Source organism: Hydra vulgaris, chromosome 02, assembly GCF_038396675.1.
Source record: "Hydra vulgaris chromosome 02, alternate assembly HydraT2T_AEP".
Taxonomy (NCBI): domain Eukaryota; kingdom Metazoa; phylum Cnidaria; class Hydrozoa; order Anthoathecata; family Hydridae; genus Hydra; species Hydra vulgaris.
The window spans coordinates 68,964,509-68,987,588 of NC_088921.1; the positions used below are offsets into that span (position 1 = coordinate 68,964,509).

Genomic DNA, 23,080 nt, shown 5'->3' on the forward strand with positions numbered 1-23,080 from the left:
TAAAGCTCTAATAATAATTTAATAAAATACAAGAAAATAAATTTAATTTTTTTCCAACATACTAATTCAAACCGCAGCATACTTTTTATCTACTTTTTATCTAAAGTCCTTAAGTTGTGTTATCTTATTCAGCTATCAAATTGCCTCTTTGTTTGAAACTAAAATCACATTAACCTACCTGTTACATTTATCAACTTTTTTAATTATAGAGAAATTTGTGACTATACTCTACAATCTGCTTGCAACTTTAAGTTATATGTATCTAAATATCGAACTGTTTATTACGGCTATGAATCCATACAACATAAAACCATACAAACATGGAACCATTTTCCTTCCCAACTAAAATCTCTCATGGCCGACGACACGGGTTTCGAAGTTGAGGGGCATAATGGTCTATTCCTAAATAAATTTGTTTATATCTAAAATTTTCTCTAAAAAAAAAATAAAAAAAATAGGTCCCTTAGAAAAAAAGTATAGGGGGGCACATGCCTCCGACATCGTTGGCCCTGCGCATTGCATTAAATGAGCAATGGCGTTTTGAGCTTACTTTAGAAGTTCTTTTACAAATCTTATAAAATTTATAAAGAAATTCGGCACTAGAATAATTTGGTGCTTGAACTTTTGGTTATGAGCCTTTTTAACGAATTTGAGTTTCAAAATCTTTCTTGACTTTCGGTTGTAAAATTCACGTGAAATGTTTTCGACGCTTTGATTTTTTCGATTCTAATTTTTTTCATGAACATTTTCAGTTTTGTTATAAATTTCTTATATTCTGATCTAAAATGAAATTCAGGATTCGGTCGAATTTTTTGACTTCGCTTTATATGTCAATAAACTTAACTATTTCCCGAGTGATACTCTTTATGTTTAAAGTGAAACGTGGATTCTATTATTACTTAAACGAAACTTCTCATAACTATGGCAACTATAATATGCTACCAATTTTTTCAAAGAATAACTTTGTCATTTCCTTAAATTATCTTAAGATTGTACCAAATTCATTATCTTGGACCTCTGGTTGGAAAGAAGTTTCTTTATTTTTTAATGAAAAACAGGACTTTGTCTTAAACTGCAATTCGGAAAGTTTTAAGGTTTATTCTAAACAGCATTTAATAAATATAGAATTTGATATACTGCATTTTATATATACTTTTTGAAAATAATTTAAACGATTTAAATTCTTTTTTAAAAAATAAGTTATTGATACTGTTATTACTTTAATTTTTATTGCTTATTTTTTTGTTCAGTTGTTTTTGTTTTTGTTGTTAAAAATCTGTTCAACACTTATTTATATTTCATTATTTATAATAACACATCGTGCAAATTTGGTGGATTAACTTTCATGGTTATCTCTTTTTTGTTTTTTCCTATTTCTAAAACTGTTCAATTAAAATATTGTGTATAAAGTTTCTTTTATTTCAAAAGTCTTAAATTCCAATTCGGGATGCTCTGTGATAAGTCCATTAGGACGTCTCAGGGCACTTTAATAACTAGATTTAAAGAAAATTCTAATTTAAATAAATATATAGATTTATCTAAAACAAACAACTTAACAACAAACAACTTAACAACAAACAACTTAACAACAAACAACTTAACAACAAACAACTTAAGATTATTTTAAAAAACACTTGTAATCATTACATTAAAATTTTAAAATTTCTGGTTATAACAACATAATAAAATAATAATATACAATAATGGCTGCTTAACCATAGAGTCGAGCTAATTTGAAAAAAAAATTACAAATATATATATATATTAACTCCTTTAAACACTTGACGCGTGTACTATCTTTTTTTTCTTTTTTTTGTTTTCTTTATTTAAGTTTTTTTAAATCACTTATCTTACATATAAAATTCTTTGAAATCATAGTTCTTAATTGAAGTTCCTCTCAAATTACTTTTTCCTCATATTACATCTTTACGAATCAAGTTTCTTTAGAATCTCATTTAAACATTTTAAAAAATTGTAAAAAAACGAGTACGAACCCAAGTAAACACAAGCACGAACCAAAGTAGGTTAAGGAAGCCCTCTCTAATATTTTTTTTCCTAAAATTAAAATATTGAACCACGCAAATTTGATAACATTTTTCTACATTTTTAAAATATTGATGCTAAATATTGGTTGTCAACTGGATTAGATATTGTTCCATTTGGTAAAGTAACAGCCAATGAAAATGAAGAACCATAACCATTACCATAAACTGCTGTTGGAATAGCAATCAACATTTCCAGAAATTTTGCTTTGTTTTTTTCTATATATATTCCCGGACTTTTAATAGATCTAAATTATACAGTTTCATAAAGTTTTATATTTTTTACATAAATAAGATATATTTTATAATACGACATATTTATTATAAAACTAGTTTTTTGATGTTTTTATTTAATTATTAAGAGGGGAAAAAAATTTACTCACGGAGCGCTAAGATACATCCGCCTGTCTTGCTTCCCAACCGTCGAGATGTATAACACGCAGTAGTAAGTGCAAGATATAGTAAAATAATAGGTTCCAGTTTCCGGTGGTACAAAGTAAGCAAACACTTGACCACCCAGATTGTTACTTATTGAACTTCCATCGTAAAATGTTAACAAACACGAAGCGCTTGAAAACCCTGATTTCTGTTTAAAATTTGCTTCTTGGATAAAGGCTTGAACTGGGACTCCATAGTTATACTGTCTAGAATATCTTAGCAACACAACTTTAAGTTCTAAACAACAAAAAACTTAGAAGATTCAAAACGAAAATCATTGAATCTCCCTCTGTAACACTAAAATTAATTTGTTTTGAAAATTTTAAAAAATAAATTTTTTAATACATTTTTTTAATAGTCAATAACAGTTTAATGATAGATTTTTATTAAAAATTAAAATAGCCCATAACTCAACCTTATTTTTAACTCTCAGAAATTGTGAAGTTTTGATATTTAACCAACTAATTTTAGATTTTTATGTTTACATCGAATTGTAACATGAATTTCTAATTTTTTAATATACTGAGATTTCAATCTACAGGAAATTAAAACAACTTTATACCCGACCGACTGATTTTTTAATCCGCTTAAGTAATATAATGCCTAATAATAATATTCATTAAATATTCAGGCACTTCATATCAAGGGCTAAAAATATGGAATCCCTTCAAAAAGGATTCAAAATTATTAAGTTAGTTCAAGTTTACAACAAAATAAGAAATTTTTAAAACTTGAGAAACACTTTTTGGTTAAAGTTACTCTGAATAATTGTCGATCTGTTCTTGTTTTATATTTACTTTTTTTTTGTTGCATAGTAATCTTATTAGCGCACAACGACATTTTGTAACGTTATTTTATTACGACATTTTAAAACGTTATTTTATTAAATTTTTATTACGTATATTAATAACATATTACGATATTCTTTTGAAATTTTGTTAAAGGGGCTCTATGATAAGATTGCAATGATGTATGGCCAGCATAATTTTCTTTGAGCCCCTGTCTGTTTTACTGATATTTTTTTAATTTTATATTATGTTGTTGTAAAAGTTTATTTTATGTTGACACGGAAAAAAATGTAGCAATGTCAAACTCAAAATGTGTTTTGTATACAATTTTAATACAAAAGTCGGAAATTTAAAACTTAAGAACGAGTTTTCTTTTTTCTTAAAAAAGTCCCTCCTCAAATCAAAATTTTAGTCGATATAAATAAACACTAAACTGTGCCTATGGCTGCCGATAAATGTACACTCCGCTGTATCAAAATCTGGATATTTGGTCGAAAACTAAATGATTTGACGTCGGTAAAGTATAACATCTCAAAAATCGATTAAAAAAAATGATCAAAAAAAATTGACTATAATCAACTGATAAAAGTTTAGATCTCAGTGAGACATCTGAAAATCACTTCCACTGGTTTGCAGATGTTATTATTTGTCAATCAAATTATTAGCTTCAGGTATTTGAATATATAACTGTGTGACACAAAAATTATGGCCATTTCAATTTGTTCGAATTTTAATATATACGCCTTATATGCATGTTTTTGTTTTTAAATATGGTTACTCTTTCAAGAAACATATTTTGTTGTTATATCCTGTAATTACTAAAGATGCATAAAGAAAAACGTCTTTAAAACCTTCCATAAAAATTGTTGAAACGTTTAGTATGAAGGAAACATTGATTGTTAGTTTTTATTACAACTTAGGGTGTCATGTTCTATCTTTATAATCATGTTCTATCTTTATAATCATGCTCTATCTTTACATTATGTTCTATCTTTATAATATGGTTGGCTACTATATTATTAAGTTAATTTTATTTAAAACTTAGAACATAACTGCAGCATTTTAAAATTTTAACATGAAATGTTTATCACTATTACCAAAAATATGTTAAGGTATGAGTAATAATTTTTTTACGGTTTTAGTTTTTCAAACATGTTTTTGTGACATTTAAATTTTTTTTGGTTTTAAAAAAGTGAAGTATTTTTCATAAAGTTTTTGTTTTTTTCTTAGATGATTTAATAAGACCTTTTGAAACCCATGAACTTTATAAACTTTTGAGATTGATTTCGGTTTACTTCATAGGATACAATGAAGTAAATTAAAATCAAACTCAAGCGATTTATTTGCAACTTTACAATCTTCGTGTTGTTTTCAGTTTACTTTAAGTAAATAATTTCTTGGTGGTACTTGCCCATAAAATATTAAAATTTTCAAGTTTTTTTTTTCTTAAAATTTAAAATTAGGATTCAAAAATGTTGATTTCAAAAATGTATATTTTCGCTATGTTTAAGTGTAATATATACATTTGTGTATATATTACTCTTAAACATAAAATGATATAAAATGTTAATTTATAATTACAATCTCAAAAAGAAACCCTTAGCTACTGCATAGCAACTAGAAACAATGCTTTCTTTTGGGCTATTTTTTAATAAATTTTATGTAACACTTACTTATTATAACTATTTATTTATACTCTCTTTATTTATTATATCTTTTAAAATGTATTAGGTCGTGAGGAAGTAGAGAATTTTATCAGTGTTATTTTGACTATTTTATTGAATTGTTTAAATAACTTTTTATATCTTTTTTTTTTTTTGTTATTCACCTCCTCAAGGCCAAGAAGGCCACTACAGATGAGGAGGCTACTTAATAGTAGTTATAACCCTCTCTCAACTCTATAACTCCGAAACACGAACCTTGACGAACAAGGCCGCTGCGCGGAGAAACAAGTTGAGCGCGGTACTACCAGGGACGTGGTGGGGATCGAACTCGGAGCCTCTTTCTTATAAAGCAAGCGCTTTACCACTACACCACTACCGCATATATGCAATATTCTTAGATTATTAAAATAGATATAGATAAATTAAAATAATTACAAGAGATTAAAAAGAAAGTATTTTCATGGAAACCATAACTACAAAATTATTTAAAAACTCCAATTTTTCCATTTTTTAAAAATTCCATTAAATCAACAAACAAATTAGCAACAAGGATATTATTTAAATTTATATTTTAAGTAAAGTATTCTGTTGTTGGCTTATGCAATTGTTCAATGAGACCAGATGGTAGACTTTTTTTTTTCATATACATCTTCTTTCTAAAGGTGCAAATTAAAGAATCAGGTGCACATAAAAGAAGGTGAAAAAGATCTAAGTTGCTTGTTTTTTCCGATCGCATCTTTTTGTAAAATTTTTACGATAGATCTTAAAAACCTTATTGATAGCCTCTTGAGCCACTTCAGAAAACATACCTAATGTAAAAGTAAATAATTAAATGACTTCATAGCCATGAATAAAAATCTTATAAAGTGTTTGGGTCATAGGATACCAAGGGTACAGGTCTACATATAGCGAAGCAGTTTCTAAACAGAATGTTTTAAGTTTTGATGAGTTAATTTCATAATCACATGACATTGTGGCCAGAATAAAATGAAGCTTTTTCATAAGGTTTGCATCTATATTAATTATACTTGCTGAGACATCGTATTACTGAAAAAATCTCCTAGCTGTGTTACCATTGTTTGATATACCTGTCCCACCTTCTCTTCTATAGTCTATGAAAAGACCCATCCTTTCCGAAATTCAGCTTGAATTTGAAACTTTTTCAGTTTAACAATACTTTTTTCTTCTTCAGTCCTAGCCTGCTACTTCATAATTGGAATCTTGTATTATGGAGCACACATTCTAAAAACATTATCCAAGAATGCAAAGTGAAAACACCATGTCTGATATTGTCTTCTGATGTTTTTTTTGAGCTATTAAAAATAGGTTGTTCATTTTGGTTGGAGATCACGCACTGAACAGCATTAGTAAGAGTTGTTAGCTGCGGAAAAAATAGTTTGAATTTTTCCATCTATTGACGATGGTTTCGGATTTCTCTTAACAACCTGTTTTTTCCTATCTTTGAAACAATATAGATCTAGAGAAACAAAGCAAGTTATAAAAAGCAATTAGTCAGTATTAAGTTCACTCGTATCATCGAACTGTTGTTTATAAACAGATTGCACTGTTGCACCATCAAAGCCAGCTTTGTATATTCGAATTAGTCTAGTACAATCTTTAAACACAGGCGAATTTAACACTACTATAAGCTGAACATAATCTTAATGCAGTATAAAAAAGAAGATCTTGTAATGAAACCTCTGCAGAGTAGTCACTGACCTTAATGTTTTCAAGTTAGCATTTAATTTTAGCCTTTTGACTAAATGATATGATAGGTATAGAGAGTTAAATTGAAGAGCATTATTTCTTAAACGTTGATAAGTTTCTTTGGATAAATTAGCATCTAAGGCTAACGCTAAGGCGTGTTCTGACGTAAGCGATCCTGTCGATAATTCTTTGTTGCATATTTTTTTAAACAGCTTTCGCTTCTACAAATTTTTTATCTTTTTCCAAACTTTTACTCGCTGCATATAAAAGTTTGTTCAAATTGTATTTATCCAAAAGGTTCGAAACTATGCGATCTTTTGTTCGGACAGACGCTCTTCAAACAAAACTGAAGGGCGTCCACCATAAATTATAACAATAATTTAACTATCATAATAGCAATAGAAATAAGTTGTATAAACAATGATAAATTATTATATAATAACTTCTTGTCTTTTTTTTTTTTTTTTTTTCCGTTTTATAATATATACAGTTTCGAAGCATTTAAATAAAAATAAATATTGGCGGGGCAAGAAGAAGACTTATTTAGCCTTATCAGCGAGCCTTATTCTCACGTATTTGCAAAAACCGTTATATTTAAATATCTATACACAGCAAAATCCAAGATTTTAAGAACTTTATTCTTATTTAAGGATATTTCAATAAAAAACATTATTCCTAATTTTATAATATCATAATGGTATTATAAAATTAGGAATAATAATAAGTCCTGCGCAATGGGGGTGGGAGGGAGGAAGGGTGTGACACCCCTCTATCAATGATTTATTCGTTCATTAGTTATTAGTCGGCGAATTTAACCATTTTTGACAAGTCAGTCGGCAAATGCAGACCTTTCAGACAAGTTAGTTGGTATATTTTGACAGTCAGTCGGCAAGTGTCGATAAGGCAATCGGCAAATTCTAAAAAATGAGGACATTATTATTATTATTTTTTTCAGTCAGCAAAAGCTGTAATAGACCCCCCCCCCCCACACACACACACACACACGTGACACCTACTATATACCTATATATATATATATATATATATATATATATATATATATATATATATATATATATATACCTATATATATATATATATATATATATATATATATATATATATATATATATATATATATATATATATTCATTCTAAATTCATTCAAAATTTAATGATTGAAATTTAATGAATCAAAATTTAATGATTGAAATTAATATATATATATATATATATATATATATATATATATATATATATATATATATATATATATATATATATATATATATATATATATATATATATATATATATATATATATATATATATTCATTCTAAATTCATTCAAAATTTAATGATTGAAATTAATATATATATATATATATATATATATATATATATATATATATATATATATATATATATATATATATATATTTATATATATACATATATATATACATATATATATACATATATATATACATATATATATGCATATATATATATATATATATATATATATATATATATATATATATATATATATTAGAATGAATATATATATATATATATATATATATATATATATTCATTCTAAATTCATTCAAAATTTAATGATTATTTTAAGTATGCCTGTAAAAAAGGAAGGGCCTTTGATATATATGTATATATATATATATATATATATATATATATATATATATATATATATATATATATATATATATACATATATATATATATATATATATATATATATATATATATACATATATATATAAATATATATATATATATATATATATATATATATATATTATATATATATATATATGTATTTATATATATATAAAATATAGCTCATTCAAAATTTAATGATTTTTTTAAGTATGCCTGTAAAAAAGGAAGGGCCTTTGATATATATATATATATATATATATATATATATATATATATATATATATATATATATATATATATATATATATATATATATATATATATATATATATATATATATATATATATATATATGTATATATATATATATATATATATATATATATATATATATAATATATAGCTCATTCAAAATTTAATGATTTTTTTAAGTATGCCTGTAAAAAAGGAAGGGCGTTTGATATATATGTATATATATATATATATATATATATATATATATATATATATATATATATATATATATATATATATATATACATATATATATATATATATATATATATATATATATATATATATATATATATATATATATATATATATGTATATATATATATATTATATATATATATATGTATATATATATATATATATATATATATATATATATATATATATATATATATATATATATATATATATATATATATATATATATATATCAAAGGCCCTTCTTATTTTACAGGCATACTTAAAAAAATCATTAAATTTTGAATGAGACCCCTAAATTCAGTGAAATTAAAGTCACTAAAATTCTCCTCCTGTTCCCCCTCCTCCACTATTTGATAGACTCTGCGTTCATGATTTTATGTAGTCAAATAGTCTAATTCATTTGATCGCCATTAAGACTAAAATACCAAACAGAAGGGAGTCATATAATACAAGAATTCTATAGAATTTGCGTTCAATAAGTGCGATTTTTATATCTGTGAATCTGCATAAATCTAATCTAGTATAAATGTGAATCTTTTTTAAGGGCGAAGTAGTTGCAAAATAATATAAGTAATATAAGCAAAAATGAATATACTGCCAAGCGACGTATCAAGGAATTTTTGTAGGACAGTGCGTGGCTAAAAGGTCTGCCCCCTCTCCCAAACTATTAGGGCCCAAAAATCTCCAAAACTTTTAATTAGGCACGGTTGATGCGTTATTGTGCGCATATGCCAGAAGTTATTAGAAATATCAGAGATTTTAAAATGGCTGCGTTTCTGAGCTACATAATCTTTTTTTATATGGCAACTCTTTTTTTAGTTTATTTTTGTGAAAATTTATGTTGCAACCATATTATTGATCTGACTCAATAAGTAAATGTCTTTTTTTTATTAGTAAATAAATAAAATTGAGGTATAAGAGAGTGAACATTCCAAAATGTGGACTGTACATATGTTTTTTTTAATTTAAAAACATGGCATGTTATACATAACCATGTTTTAGAAGAGCATTATACAAGATTTTTTACATAAGCGTGTTACATGCTTATGTAAAACATCTATATTTCTGGTAAAACATCTATATTTCTTGTTTTTGGATGTATGTAAAACATCTATATTTCTTGCTTTTGGTCCAAAAGCAATATTACAACAACAACATCCAAAATTTGGATGTTGTTGTTGTAATATTGAGTGATTTTTTTTATTTTTTTGAAATTAACTTTGAGAATTTTTAACTGCACAAATTAAATTTTTTTTTTTTTCATTATTACTATTTTTTTATACTTGACTATTTTTTAGTTGTTGCTTTAATTTAATTTTGCTGTAAAGATGTATTTTAAAATTGGGTGTATATAAATGTAATAAAGATCAAAAGAGCTTTCTGTTTATATGGTTAGGTTTTGATGGCTAATGTTATTTTTTTGATTTAGGAATACTTTTTAAGCCCTTTTTATGCAGAAAGAATCGAAATATGGTAAATAATTTATTAAACTCATTATGAATGGATTTGCCTCCTTGCTTGTAGTATGCCTTGTTGTTTGTACCTTGTTTGTATTTATATATATATATATATATATATATATATATATATATATATATATATATATATATATATATATATATATATATATATATATATATATATAATTTCAGTGAAATACCCTATAAACTACTTATCAACCAGTTATTTTTTAAGAATATCTTATCTAAAAACAAGATATTTAAAATAATATACCTTCAAGAATATCGTAAAGAATTATAATATCCTTTACTTTCTATTCAAAATTATCAAAATATTAAATTGTCTATTTGTCTGGAGTCATACGCAAGTTACCATACCTCTCTCAATATGTAATTTTTTTTACTTCTATAAAAAGTTCTCGTTATTATCTTCCATCTTTTAGTAACCTTAAATTATATATCCTTAATCGTTGTTTAGTTAGTGTGACCATAAATCACAAACTAATGCATAAAATCATGGAATAATTTACCATATTTTATTCATGGAACAATTTTTTATATATTAAATTTAAATCACTAAACTATATTAAAACTTGTCTTTATGCGTTTTTTTGGAGAGACTGTTTGTAAAATGTTGGGCTCATTGTGGGTTATTATTATTATTGCTTTTGATATGATTATATGTAATATAAATATTATTATAACATTCTTTTACTATTACTCATATCATTATTGCTTATTGTTATTGTTTATAATATTATTACTATTTTAATACTGTTAATGCTAAATTTTTTTAGATTAGTACTAGGATTATTTCTAAATATTGATGTTTTCTTTTTAGCAATTGCAAGTTTCCAAAAATAAGCTATGTAAAGTAAGTAAAGAAAACATTACTTTTCAATTAGCAAATTTAATATTAATAACTAATTTTGTTTGTTTTTTACATTTTATAATATGATCTAATTAAATGCTCCAAAACAAAGTTATTAGAAATTGGATGCTAAATTTACTCAAAAAAGGACCTGGGTAAATAAATGTTCAGTTGACAGAGTTGATAGAAATTGCAAATTCTTTCTAAAGTGAGTAGTTATTTTTTCAAAATTGCAATGTCCTAATGGGTTATTCTATAAGTATCCTCTGCTTTTTAAAATTGTTTGTATGCTTTTTTTATTATTGTTTAATTCAGATTGTTGGCAAGATAGCTTGTGTATTAAAGTCTTCTGTCACAGTTGACTCAGTGAGAGTAAGCTTGGCTTGAGAAATTGACACACTTATATTCTGGAATACTCAAGTTGGTAGTTAATTAAGAAATTAAGAAATTTTCAGAATTCAGAAAACTAAAATGGGCAATAAATTGTCAACCTTAAACTGTTGCAGATCGACATCAGATTACAATTGGCAAACATAAAACCATTTTCACAAAGGTTTCACCACAAAAAATGAAAACGAGGTCAGGGTTATTCCCAAATGAAATTCTGAGAAAAAAAAGACTAAAACTGGACATATTTTTTAGAAAGTGCTGTAAGTATATACATATAAATATATATATATATATATATATATATATATATATATATATATATATATATATATATATACTGTGCTGTGCAAAAGTCATTATAGCAGCGTCGAAAACAAGCTTACAGTGCATTTAAAACGCCATAGGGTCCTGCCATCTGGCAAATACTTCATAACTATTTATTTAAATGGTTGCTTCAGCAGCTGACTTTGTTTTTAAACACATTTTGTGTTATTTTATTAATATTTATCCATTTTTATCGGGTTTTCTCGTGGCGATCGGTGAATTTTCAATTTTTGGCGATTTAGCAGGTATGTTAAAATTTATTTCTTAACTATTGTTTATTTTAGTAATTGTAATTTAATGACATTTTATGCAGTTTTATAGTATTTTACTTATGGATTTATGTGGAAAGCATGAGATTTTGTTTTTTTTAGCCCATAAAATTGTTTTTTAATATCATGTAACAAAATTGGAATTTTTGGTCAATAAAATTTAAAAATTGTCATATTCTGTAGAAATAACAATTGTAATAACATGATTTATTATGTATTTTATATTTATACTATTGCACTTTTAATATTTATTACTTCTTTTTATTATTTTATATTATTTAAAAATTTTGTTTACATTTTTCAGACATGACTCCGTATAGAAAGTTGACGATGGAACAGAGATGTGAGGTGTTGGCGAAGGTTAAGGAGGGATATTCGTATCGGAAGGTGGCACAAATAATGAAAATCCACTACCTGACTGTATTTAGAATTGTGAGGAAGCATGCCGCAACCAACTCCGTACGCGATCTTCCCAGGAACGGCCGGCCAAAGAAGACCACGGTCAGAGAGGATCGGATGTTAGTTCGTATGAGTATGAAAAATCGTCGAATGACATCATCGGACATCAGGAAACAGTCGGCAGTGGACATATCTACAAGCACAGTCAGAAGACTCCTGAAGGCCGGTCTACAAGGTTGTGTAGCGGCCAAGAAACCTCTTTTGACTGTTGCCCACAAGAAAGCTCGATTGGATTTTGCGCGACGACATAAGGACTGGGGTGTTGAGGAGTGGAAAAGGGTGTTGTGGAGCGATGAAAACTCATTCCAGATGTTTTGTGGGGCTAAAAGGGCTTATGTAAGAAGGAAAGCCGGGGAAAAGTTCATCCCACAGTGCATTGTTCCAACAGTTAGGCACGGGGGAGGTTCCATAATGGTTTGGGGTTGCATGTCCTGGGCAGGGGTTGGCCAGTTGTACAGGTGTGAGGATACCATGAATCAACTGGTGTTGATTGATGTCAGGGTCCTCGAGAACTGTATGATGTCATCAGCCAATTTGCTTTTTGGCAATGGAGAAGAGTTCCTGTTCCAACAGGACAATGCTCCTTGTCATAAAGCAAGGCTTGTGACTGCATATCTGGAGGATCATGATATACGGGTACTGAACTGGCCAGCCCAGAGTCCTGACCTCAACCCCATAGAGCACCTGTGGGAAATAATGTTTAAACACTTGCAAGGAGCAAACCCTAGCAATAAGGATGCACTTTGGGCCCATTTACAGAACATATGGAATGATATTTCACCAGCTACTGTTCAGAACTTGATTAGCTCTATGCCCCGTTGGATCAAGTCTGTCATCAAATCAAGGGGTGGGCAGACAAAGTATTAATAAACTGTGTAATTTTAAGTTGTATGAACAGTTGCAATAAAAAAAATAATCCAAATCAATTGTTTTCAGTCGTTTTTATTCGTAACGCTACAAGAAAATAGAAAAAAACCTTAAAAATATTACTGTTATAATGACTTTTGCACAGCACTGTATATATATATGTGTGTGTGTGTGTGTGTGTGTGTGTGTGTGTGTGTGTGTGTGTGTGTGTGTGTGTGTGTGTGTGTGTGTGTGTGTGTGTGTGTATACATATATGCATATATATGTATATGTATATATTTATAAATATTTATATATATATACACATGTGTGTATATATATATATATATATATATATATATATATATATATATCAAAGTAAGGATTTCTAAAATTTTAACATGAAAAGATTTTAATGATAAATTTTAGATTTGAGTTTGTTAAATTTATTTTTAGATAAAATAAATCCTTATCATAACAGACGATGGAGACGAGGCAATCGTTATGGATGGTGAAAAAATTATTTTACGAAGTATTTCATTTTTCGACGCCGTGATTGGACTTATTGGAATACACTATGTAATGGACATGGATTATGACGTCCATCTCATGACGGCATACACAATTTACATTATATTTTACACTTAAATTATATTTTATTTAAAGATAAAAGCTCAACAGAAACTCATTTGAGTCAGATGAGTAGCCTATGGGAGGAGTATTGCCGCCACAAGCATTACCAATAACTAGACATTCCAAAGAACAACAAGTTTTATTTCAACGATGAGATTAATTTAAATGTATAATACTTTTTGAATATTCTTATTTTATATCATCCTAATTTCAAAATGTTTCATTTTTTCCATAGAAAAAATACTCTTGTAATATTGTTTAACCGTTCAAGAAAAATATTATTTAAACAAGATAATAGAATCTTATTTTAAGCAAAAATGTCCTTGAAATAAGAAAAAAAATTCTTATTGATAAAAATAAATCTTAAAACAAGAAAAAAACATCTTTATTTGAGAAAAAATATTCTTGAAACAAGAAAAAAAATTCTTATTTTAAGAATAAAAATTCTTGAAACAAAAAAAAAATTCTTGTTTTAAGAATAAAAATTCTTAAAACAAGAAAAAAAAAATCTTAAAACAAGAAAAAAAAATCTTATTTTAAGAATAAACATTCTTAAAACAAGAAAAAAAATCCTTATGTGGCGGACAAGTCTTTTTTTTCTCGTTTTAAGACTTTTTTTGCTTAAGACAAGAATCATCGATATTGCTGTGTAGTTAACAAACTATTTATCAAAAAAAAAAAAAAAGTAAAATAGATAACAATTCGTTGTCTTAAAAAGAAAAATTTAGATAATCAAACTTTAAGGAAAGAGTAAGATAAAGTGGATAAGAAAAAATAAAAAAATTTGAACTAAGAATTAAAAATAAAAAGGAAATAAATTAATATACACCATAGAAATAACATAAATAGATTAGTATACTTTATAGAAACAACGTAAATAAATTAGCAAACGCCATAAAGGTAATACCATAGTTAAGGTAATAAAAAAGTGTTGATGCACTCAGTGACATAATTTTTGTATTATTTTTTTGTAACGGGTGACAACTAAAAAACGAGACTGGATTTAAAGACACATATCTCTTTAATGGAATAAGATTTTAAAAATAGGTAAACTGTTTTAGAAGGTATTTTTATTCTAGTTTTCAAATATTTTATGTGTTTTTATTTTTTATAGAAAAATGAATAAAAAAATAAATTCAAAACAAGAAGAGATTAGAAAACGTGTGTATAAATTTTATTTAAATTACAAAAATGCAGGTAAAAAGTTTACTTATGACCACTTTAAAGTTGAGAATATACCTAAAAGTACTATCTACAAGATAATTAAACGTGCTGAAAGTGAATCTGGGTACCAAAGAGTCTGGGTACCAAGGAGTTTAAGGAAGTGGAGTAAAAGCTAAAAAAATGACCAAGACAAACATTGAAAGGCTCAAACATGAGTTTGAGCCTTTCAATGTTTTTTTTTTCAAATTTTTGGAGTATTTTGAAAGGCCTTTACACGATATTTTTAAAACTATATACACAAGAACAATTAGCATGTAGAAAATCTTAAAAATTACGTTCTAGAATCAAGTATTGCCTTAATAAAATTGATATTAAGCTCATACGGAGCCTAGTTCAGTCTATACCAGGCCTAGTTGATAAAGTCAGAAGAAATGGTTTAATTGAGAAAAATTATATAATTAAAAACTAGAATAAAAATACTTTCTAGAACATTTTTCTTTTTTGTTTTATCTTACTTCTTTAAAGAGATATGTGTCTTTAAATCCAGTCTCGTTTTTTAGTTGTCACCCGTTATTTGAGTTTTAATTTAAAAAAACATTTGATATATTAAAAAAAATTGGATATATAAAAATCCATAATAGAGAATGCCTGTTTTGATTCATTTTTAAACTGCTCTATACTAGTTTGATGTGTATTTACAATTTTGGAAACATTTTCCACAAGTAAGGTCTGGGTTAGGGTTACGATAAAGAACTGAATATGAAGTTGGTTTTGAATTATATTTTGGGTCAACAAAGTTGTTATTTGAAAATTTTGTTGGATATTTATGAGCTATTTTGTCAAAATAGGATTGAAATATTTTAAGAGATAATCCTATATTTGTTTTATACATGAACATTAAAACTTGGTGTATGTTGATTTTATATATATTTAATGCTCTAAGTATACGCAGAAAAAGCTCACAAGTTATGTTAATATATAATAATTTTGTATAACCAAATTTTGTTTCTTTTTTCAAATACTGCACTCGTTCTATTTGATTTTTCCACTTTTTTTTTGGCTCGATAAATGAATTTCGAAATAATTGACAAATTATTATTAGATTCTTCAAAATTGCTTTTAGAAACAAAATTTAAAATTTTCGCAAGTATATCATCCTTTTGCAACAAATTATTTCCCATTATATAATTCATAAAACAACTTTTATACATTTTCAAATGAACTTCTATCAATTTTATAATTTTTAGTTATTTTTTTACATAGTAAATTAAAATATTTTGTAATAAGCTAGCTAATGCTTTTTATGGTTTCTTTATCAGTCGTAACTAAGTAATTCACTGCCTTTCCTTTATTTCTTTTTGATCGTTGTCGCGTTTTTTATCGAATACGTATATATTTATTGTTTTCGGAAATTTTAATATAAATAATAAATAAATAATATTGGTAATGTCTCAAACTTGTAAAAGGTACAAGTTCTTAATTTCGTATTTAATTTTGTTTTTATTACTTTAAAATGATACAGGTACCGAAAAAAGTTTAGGACCACTTAACAATTTTGCGTAATTTCATTATTTTTTAATGTATGAAACTAATATTGAACTTTGATGATAAATTATATATATATGACATGCTTTAATAAATAACCTAAAGAAATTTACACCGCATTCAATTGCATACACTTTTGAGGAATTAGGATCACGTCGGACATATTGTTGTCGGCAATCTTGTTGCAAAAAGGTTGACTCGTCTGAAAACATGACTTTCATTCAATCTTTGACTGTCCAATGAGTATGCTCTGTGCAAAAGCTAATTCTATCCTTTCGCATCTTTGTTGTTAACAACGGCTTTTTAATTGGTTACCTTGCTGGCGTTTTAAATTTATTTCGTAACCGACTTTGAATGGTTCCTTCACTAACTTGATCAAATGTTGGAGTCAACCTTTCCTTAATCTCTCTTGCGCTTTTAAAAGGGGACTTTAATACTTTAATACCTCTAGTCGTATTCTTAAGTTTGTTCTCGAGGAAGTAACCTTCGGCCTACCGCTTCGAGATCTTGAATAAATTCCCCTGTTTCTTTATAAAGTCTAATAATCTTGGTCACAGAGCTATGGGAAACTCCAATAACTGTCGCTAATTTGCCTATGCGATTTGGAAGTATGGTTATATAAAGCAATAATTTGGGAACGAACTTCAATTGGTATTTCTTTACTTTTACACATTGGAAAATACTAGAATATTGAAATAAAATTGTAATTCGATATAATAAAATGACAAACCTGCGTACGGTATATATATTTATTTGTTTATGTGATGGTATTGTTAAATATCTTTTGAAAAAAAATTGCTCAATTTGTGTGTGTTTGTTTATTGATCGCTTAATGTGTATGCAACTGAATGCGTAAATTCCTTTAGGTTTTAATTAAAGCATGTCATATATATATATATATATATATATATATATATATATATATATATATATATATATATATATATATATATATATATATATATATATATATATATATATATATATATATATATATATATAATTTATCATCAAAGTTCAATATTAGTTTCATACATTGAAAAAATAATGAAATTACGCAAAATTGTTAAATGCTTCTAAACTTTTTTTGGTACTTGTAGCATAAAAAAAAGACAAATATAAGTTTGAATGTGATCTAAATATTTATTGAGCGAATGCTATGCAGTTAATAGAAATCGAATTAAATAAAAAATATCTTTTATTAAACTTAAGTCTATAAAAAAATTATTATGAAGTCAAACTTCAGTTTTTTTGTTTTAATTCCATAAATTTATTATTATCGATAAAAAACGCAATAACGAGAAACGTGGACGTAGTTATTTAAATTTAAAGGTATATTCGTTTAGGCAGCTATAAGCAGACAGTTTATGAACTACGAGATCAATGCCATAGGGGTGTTTAATTATATATAACTTTAAGAGGTTGATACAGGTTCATCCGTTGTTTTAGATGATATGCTTGAAAGTTTTTTTTTATTTTTTTACTCAAAAAGAACAATATTTTCTTTGTTAAAAATATTTATATAAAGTGCAAACAAAATAACTTTTTATCTTATTTAAATATTAACGTAATAATATATAAGCTATTTATATGGTTAAAAAATAAACTTAAAGTTCTTTAAAATAAGAAATCAAAGTTTTAAAAAATGTAAATAAAGAAAAACTTCGCACAATTTTTTTTAGGCGGTATTTAAATAACATAATAAACTTCGCACAATGTTAAGTTTTTTAGGCGGTATTTAAATAACAAATATGATATTTTATTGCAAAAATATTTCTAATAAAATATAATTTCTGGCTTAGTAATATGTTGAACAATTCTTGCCATTTTATAAATTTCAAAATTTTTTTGTTTGGTTTGCCACACTTTGACCCACTGTTGTTGTTTTTTTTATTTTAGCTTGATATAAGTTTTCTTGGGAGTAAATTTGTTTAATACAAAACTTTCAATATACGAAACTCAGGCATTAAATTTCAGCAAAGATGCAAATGCAATTAACGTAAGCAATTTAAAGAAATTTAGAAAAATAATTTACCTCGTTCACAAAAACTTCCATCAAAATTTGAAGAAAGACATTTGCAAGTGCTGCTATCGTCATTATAGTTTGGTACACATGTTGAATTGTTCAAACATAAATTTTTCTCGCACCCTGCGTTCTATAAAAAAGTATTATGTTTATACAATTTAAGATTAAAACTAGTAGGCAGTACAAAAAATGAATTTTGTTTATTCCGCAACAAACAGGGTTTAATAAGATCAACCTTATATTTGTATTTAAATCTATATGTGTATATTTATGTGTATATATAAATATATATATATATATATATATATATATATATATATATATATATATATATATATATATATATATATATATATATATATATATATATATATATATATATATACTTCCTGATGAGCCTACTGATGGTAAAACAACTTGCAAAAGACCACTAAAAATTAGAGAAGTGTTTTTACTCATTTATTATTGTTCTGCTCTTTAAGAACATTGAGCACTTTCTTTGTAGAATACACTAACCTAATTATAAACATTTTACTAATTTATATATATATGTATATATATATATATATATATATATATATATATATATATATATATATATATAAATTAGTAAAACGTTTTTACTAATTTATATATATATATATATATATATATATATATATATATATAAATTAGTAAAACGTTTTTACTAATTTATATATATATATATATAAATATATATATATATATAAATATATAAATATATATATATGTATATAAATATATATATATATATATATAAATTAGTAAAAACATTTATCTAGATTTTTCTTCAACAATTTGTTTCTCTATCAGTAGGTTCATTATGAAGCTTCATGATGAACCTACTGATGGAGAAACAAATTATTAAAGAAAAATCTAGATAAGTGTTCTTACTTATTTAATATTGCTCTGTTTTTTTAAGAACATTGAGCAGGCTATTTGCAGAATACACTAACATAACTTTTATATATATATATATATGTATATATATGTATGTATATATATATATATATATATATATATATATATATATATATATATGTATATACATATATATATATATATATTTATATATATATTTATATATATATATATATATATATATATATATATATATATATATATATATATATATATATATTTAAACAACTTTAAAAAGTATTCTACACAATAGAGTGCTCAATGTTCTTAAAAGAACAGAGCAATTATATATTAGTAGAAAATCACTTAACAAAAATTTTTTCCATTTAACATCAACAAAGATTCATCAGAAATCTTTCTGATGAATCTTTGTTGATGAAACACAGTGTTAAATGGAAAAAATTTTTGTTAAGTGATTTTCTACTAATATATATATATATATATATATATATATATATATATATATATATATATATATATATATATATATATATATATATATATATATATATATATATATATATATATATATATATATATATATATATATATATAGTATTTCTTAGTTTGTGGATGCAATCCAACAAAAAAATGATCTTAATGCTGTTGAAACTTCTAGTCCAAGAATACAATCTCCTTATTAAAATAAGTAATAAACAATCTGAAAAAAAATTAATCAAGAACGAAAATAGAAAGTTCAAATAAGGTTTCGTGATGAAGTTGCACTGGTAATTGATGATGCTAATAAATGAGTAAATGGTGACACTTAGTCATCAAATATTGGAAACGCTGTTAGAAGTTTTTTTTTAGAACGCAGAAAAGTCTGCTCAAATTCTTGAGCTTAATGTCAGGATAATAAAGATGTTGCATGGTATTGTGTGTACTTTTTTACCTAACTTTCTAATTGGCTCTTCATTATTTAGAGAATACTGCTACATAACAGCTGAGAAGTATGTAACTCTATATCCCTGTTATCATATTCCACAGAGTCTGCATTTTATTCTTATTTATGGTTGACAAGTTGTAGATTGAATGGCTTTGCCTTTTGACATGCTTAGTAAAGTGACACAAGAAGCTCAAAATAAAAACTTTATAAAGTTTTGTGAATCATTTCCCAAAAAGCGTTTCAAAACAAATAAAGATATATTAAGACGGGTAATATGTTTTTCTGACCCTTTGATAAGTAGTTTGAGACAACCCCATCAATCTAAAAAATACGCACTTCCAAATCGTGTTATTGATCAACTTAAAGAGGTTCCAATTTTTGACTAATTGTAAGTTACAATTGTACAGTTTTGTATTTTGGTTGATATTCAAGATAATGTTTACACTATTAGTATTTTTTATTTATATAATAAAAAATACTAATAATGTAATGTTTTTATTTGGTTGCTTAACACAATTGAACTTCACAGATATAGTTAATAAAAACTTAATTACCAATAACCCTTAGAGTTAAGTTTGTTTTCAAAGTTTTTATTTCATTTTTAATGAAATTTTGAACTAAAAAATAGTTTCAAAAAAAATTTATTAACTAATTTCTAAGAGCCCAAAACTGCATAGCAACACCAAAAATTAGTAATATTTTGTTTTTGTTTATATTCAAATACATAAAATAGGATTAAAGCATTATTATAAGTTTATAAATTTGACGTATAAAGAAAGTCTCTTAATTTAGTTAACTATACAAAATACACTTTCAACACACATTTTATTTGGTTGCAATGGAATATAGGTATCCATAGCAACCAAATAAAATGGTAAACGAATTTAATTTTACCGTTCAATTCGTAATATGAAATATACTGAACCTGTTAGTTATGGGAAAAATCTGATAAATATTTGATTTACTTTTGTCCAGCAAATAATTATTTTGGCCCATTGTACAATTTAAAGAGTTTTAGAAGGCGTGTAAATGGTGTATATAAATAGTGTATATGAATGGTGTATATAAATGGTGTATATAAATGGTGCATATAAATGGTGTATATAAATGGTGTATATAAATGAGGTATATAAAGATATGGTAAACAAAGTTTACACACCAATTAAGCTAAAATGGGTGACAAACAATTGTTCATAAACCTAGTGAGGTACAGAAAAAACACAACTGCAGCCTTAAATATTAGGAAAGTGTACAGAAGAGCTCAAAAGAAAGGTGGTTAAGCTTTGTGAATTCTCTGCTGCTGATACCATTGAAGCAATTCAAACGATTTGAAGTTAATCTGTTACCTAAAGTAAATTTAAGTTTTTACAGGATCAAATATCAACTAGACAGATTTACTTGAAAGCTGGAATTGCTTTGTAGTATTACAAAGTAAATATAGAAAAATAGTAAATAATTAATAACTATAAATTCAAAAAAACCAAGAGCAAAAAGAAAAAGATTAAAAGAAAGAGCATTAAAAATTTATAGAAAGCAAAAAAACTTCATTAAAAAAACAAAAATATGTAATGTAACAAAAATAGAATAACAAGGCTTTCTTCCAACTCCCACCATTGTACTAAACAAGGAAATCTATATTGGAATTTTTAAATCTTCTAAGAAAAAACTTTAGGATCAGTTTGATACTGGTAACAGTTAATCTATTAAGTCTTGTACATTTATTCGGATGCCCTGTAGAACTTGCTTTTCGTTACAATTTTGGGTTAATTTTTACAGGCAAAAAACATTGCGGTTCAAACAAGTGATACTGGTGGGTTTTTTTTGTTCTTTGCGTACATTTTTCATTAACGTACTCAGACTCAAGGTACTTCTTTTATAGCACTTTGGCCACCTAGAACTGAAATCCAAAAAGTCTTAACTTTTCATTTTTAGTACAGTAAACTTTTAAAAAATTTTTTGAAGTATTCTTTTTTTTTTTAAAGTCCATCAATTACTTTATCAAGAGTGCAATACCTCTTTAAATCTCGAACATTTGTCTTTTTTATGTCAACTCTATAACGAAACAAATGAGTTTTTTTAATTTTGTTTAGAACAATTATCTCTAAAAATTTGGAGATTTTCAATATCCTTTTTGATTATGTTATCAATACACCATTACTCATTGTGTAAACACTATTTCACCTTTTCCCACAATTTCCATCATGGTAGAAAAAAGTAGAGGTGTCATGTATAAATTATACGGCCGGAGATCCGGGTCAGATTTGTAAATTATCCGCTATCCGGCCAGATGTTAAATTAATCCGGTTGGCAACGCCGGATAATTTTGCAGTCTTAAAGATACACAGTTTAGACTTGATCACTTGGAAATTAACAGAGTAAGAGAAGCTAAAACACAAATTCAAAAAAAATTTTTAAAATAATCTAATGTTCAAATAAAATAAAACA

General features: G+C 25.7%; 1 protein-coding gene and 1 long non-coding RNA gene across 3 annotated transcripts in view; one reads left to right on the forward strand and one right to left on the reverse strand.

Moving 5' to 3' along the window:
* Positions 1-1,515: 1,515 nt before the first annotated feature.
* The window catches only part of LOC136077133 (uncharacterized), a 61,168-nt gene continuing 39,603 nt past the window's right edge, over positions 1,516-23,080 (reverse strand). The window contains exons 3-5 of the mRNA XM_065791800.1: positions 18,817-18,937; positions 2,426-2,717; positions 1,516-2,290 (exon numbers count right to left, since the gene is read on the reverse strand). Coding sequence (XP_065647872.1) covers positions 2,107-2,290; positions 2,426-2,717; positions 18,817-18,937 — 597 coding nt within the window. The 3' untranslated portion in view covers positions 1,516-2,106. The remainder of the gene's footprint in view (positions 2,291-2,425; positions 2,718-18,816; positions 18,938-23,080) is intronic.
* Positions 10,025-14,288, forward strand: LOC136077132 (uncharacterized). 2 transcript variants are annotated; one of them, XR_010636854.1, is made up of 5 exons: positions 10,029-10,293; positions 11,122-11,154; positions 11,264-11,359; positions 11,467-11,801; positions 13,896-14,288. It is a non-coding gene; the product is annotated as an uncharacterized LOC136077132 (long non-coding RNA). The 2 variants fall into 2 exon arrangements; XR_010636853.1 differs by having other exon boundaries at positions 10,025-10,293; positions 11,122-11,359.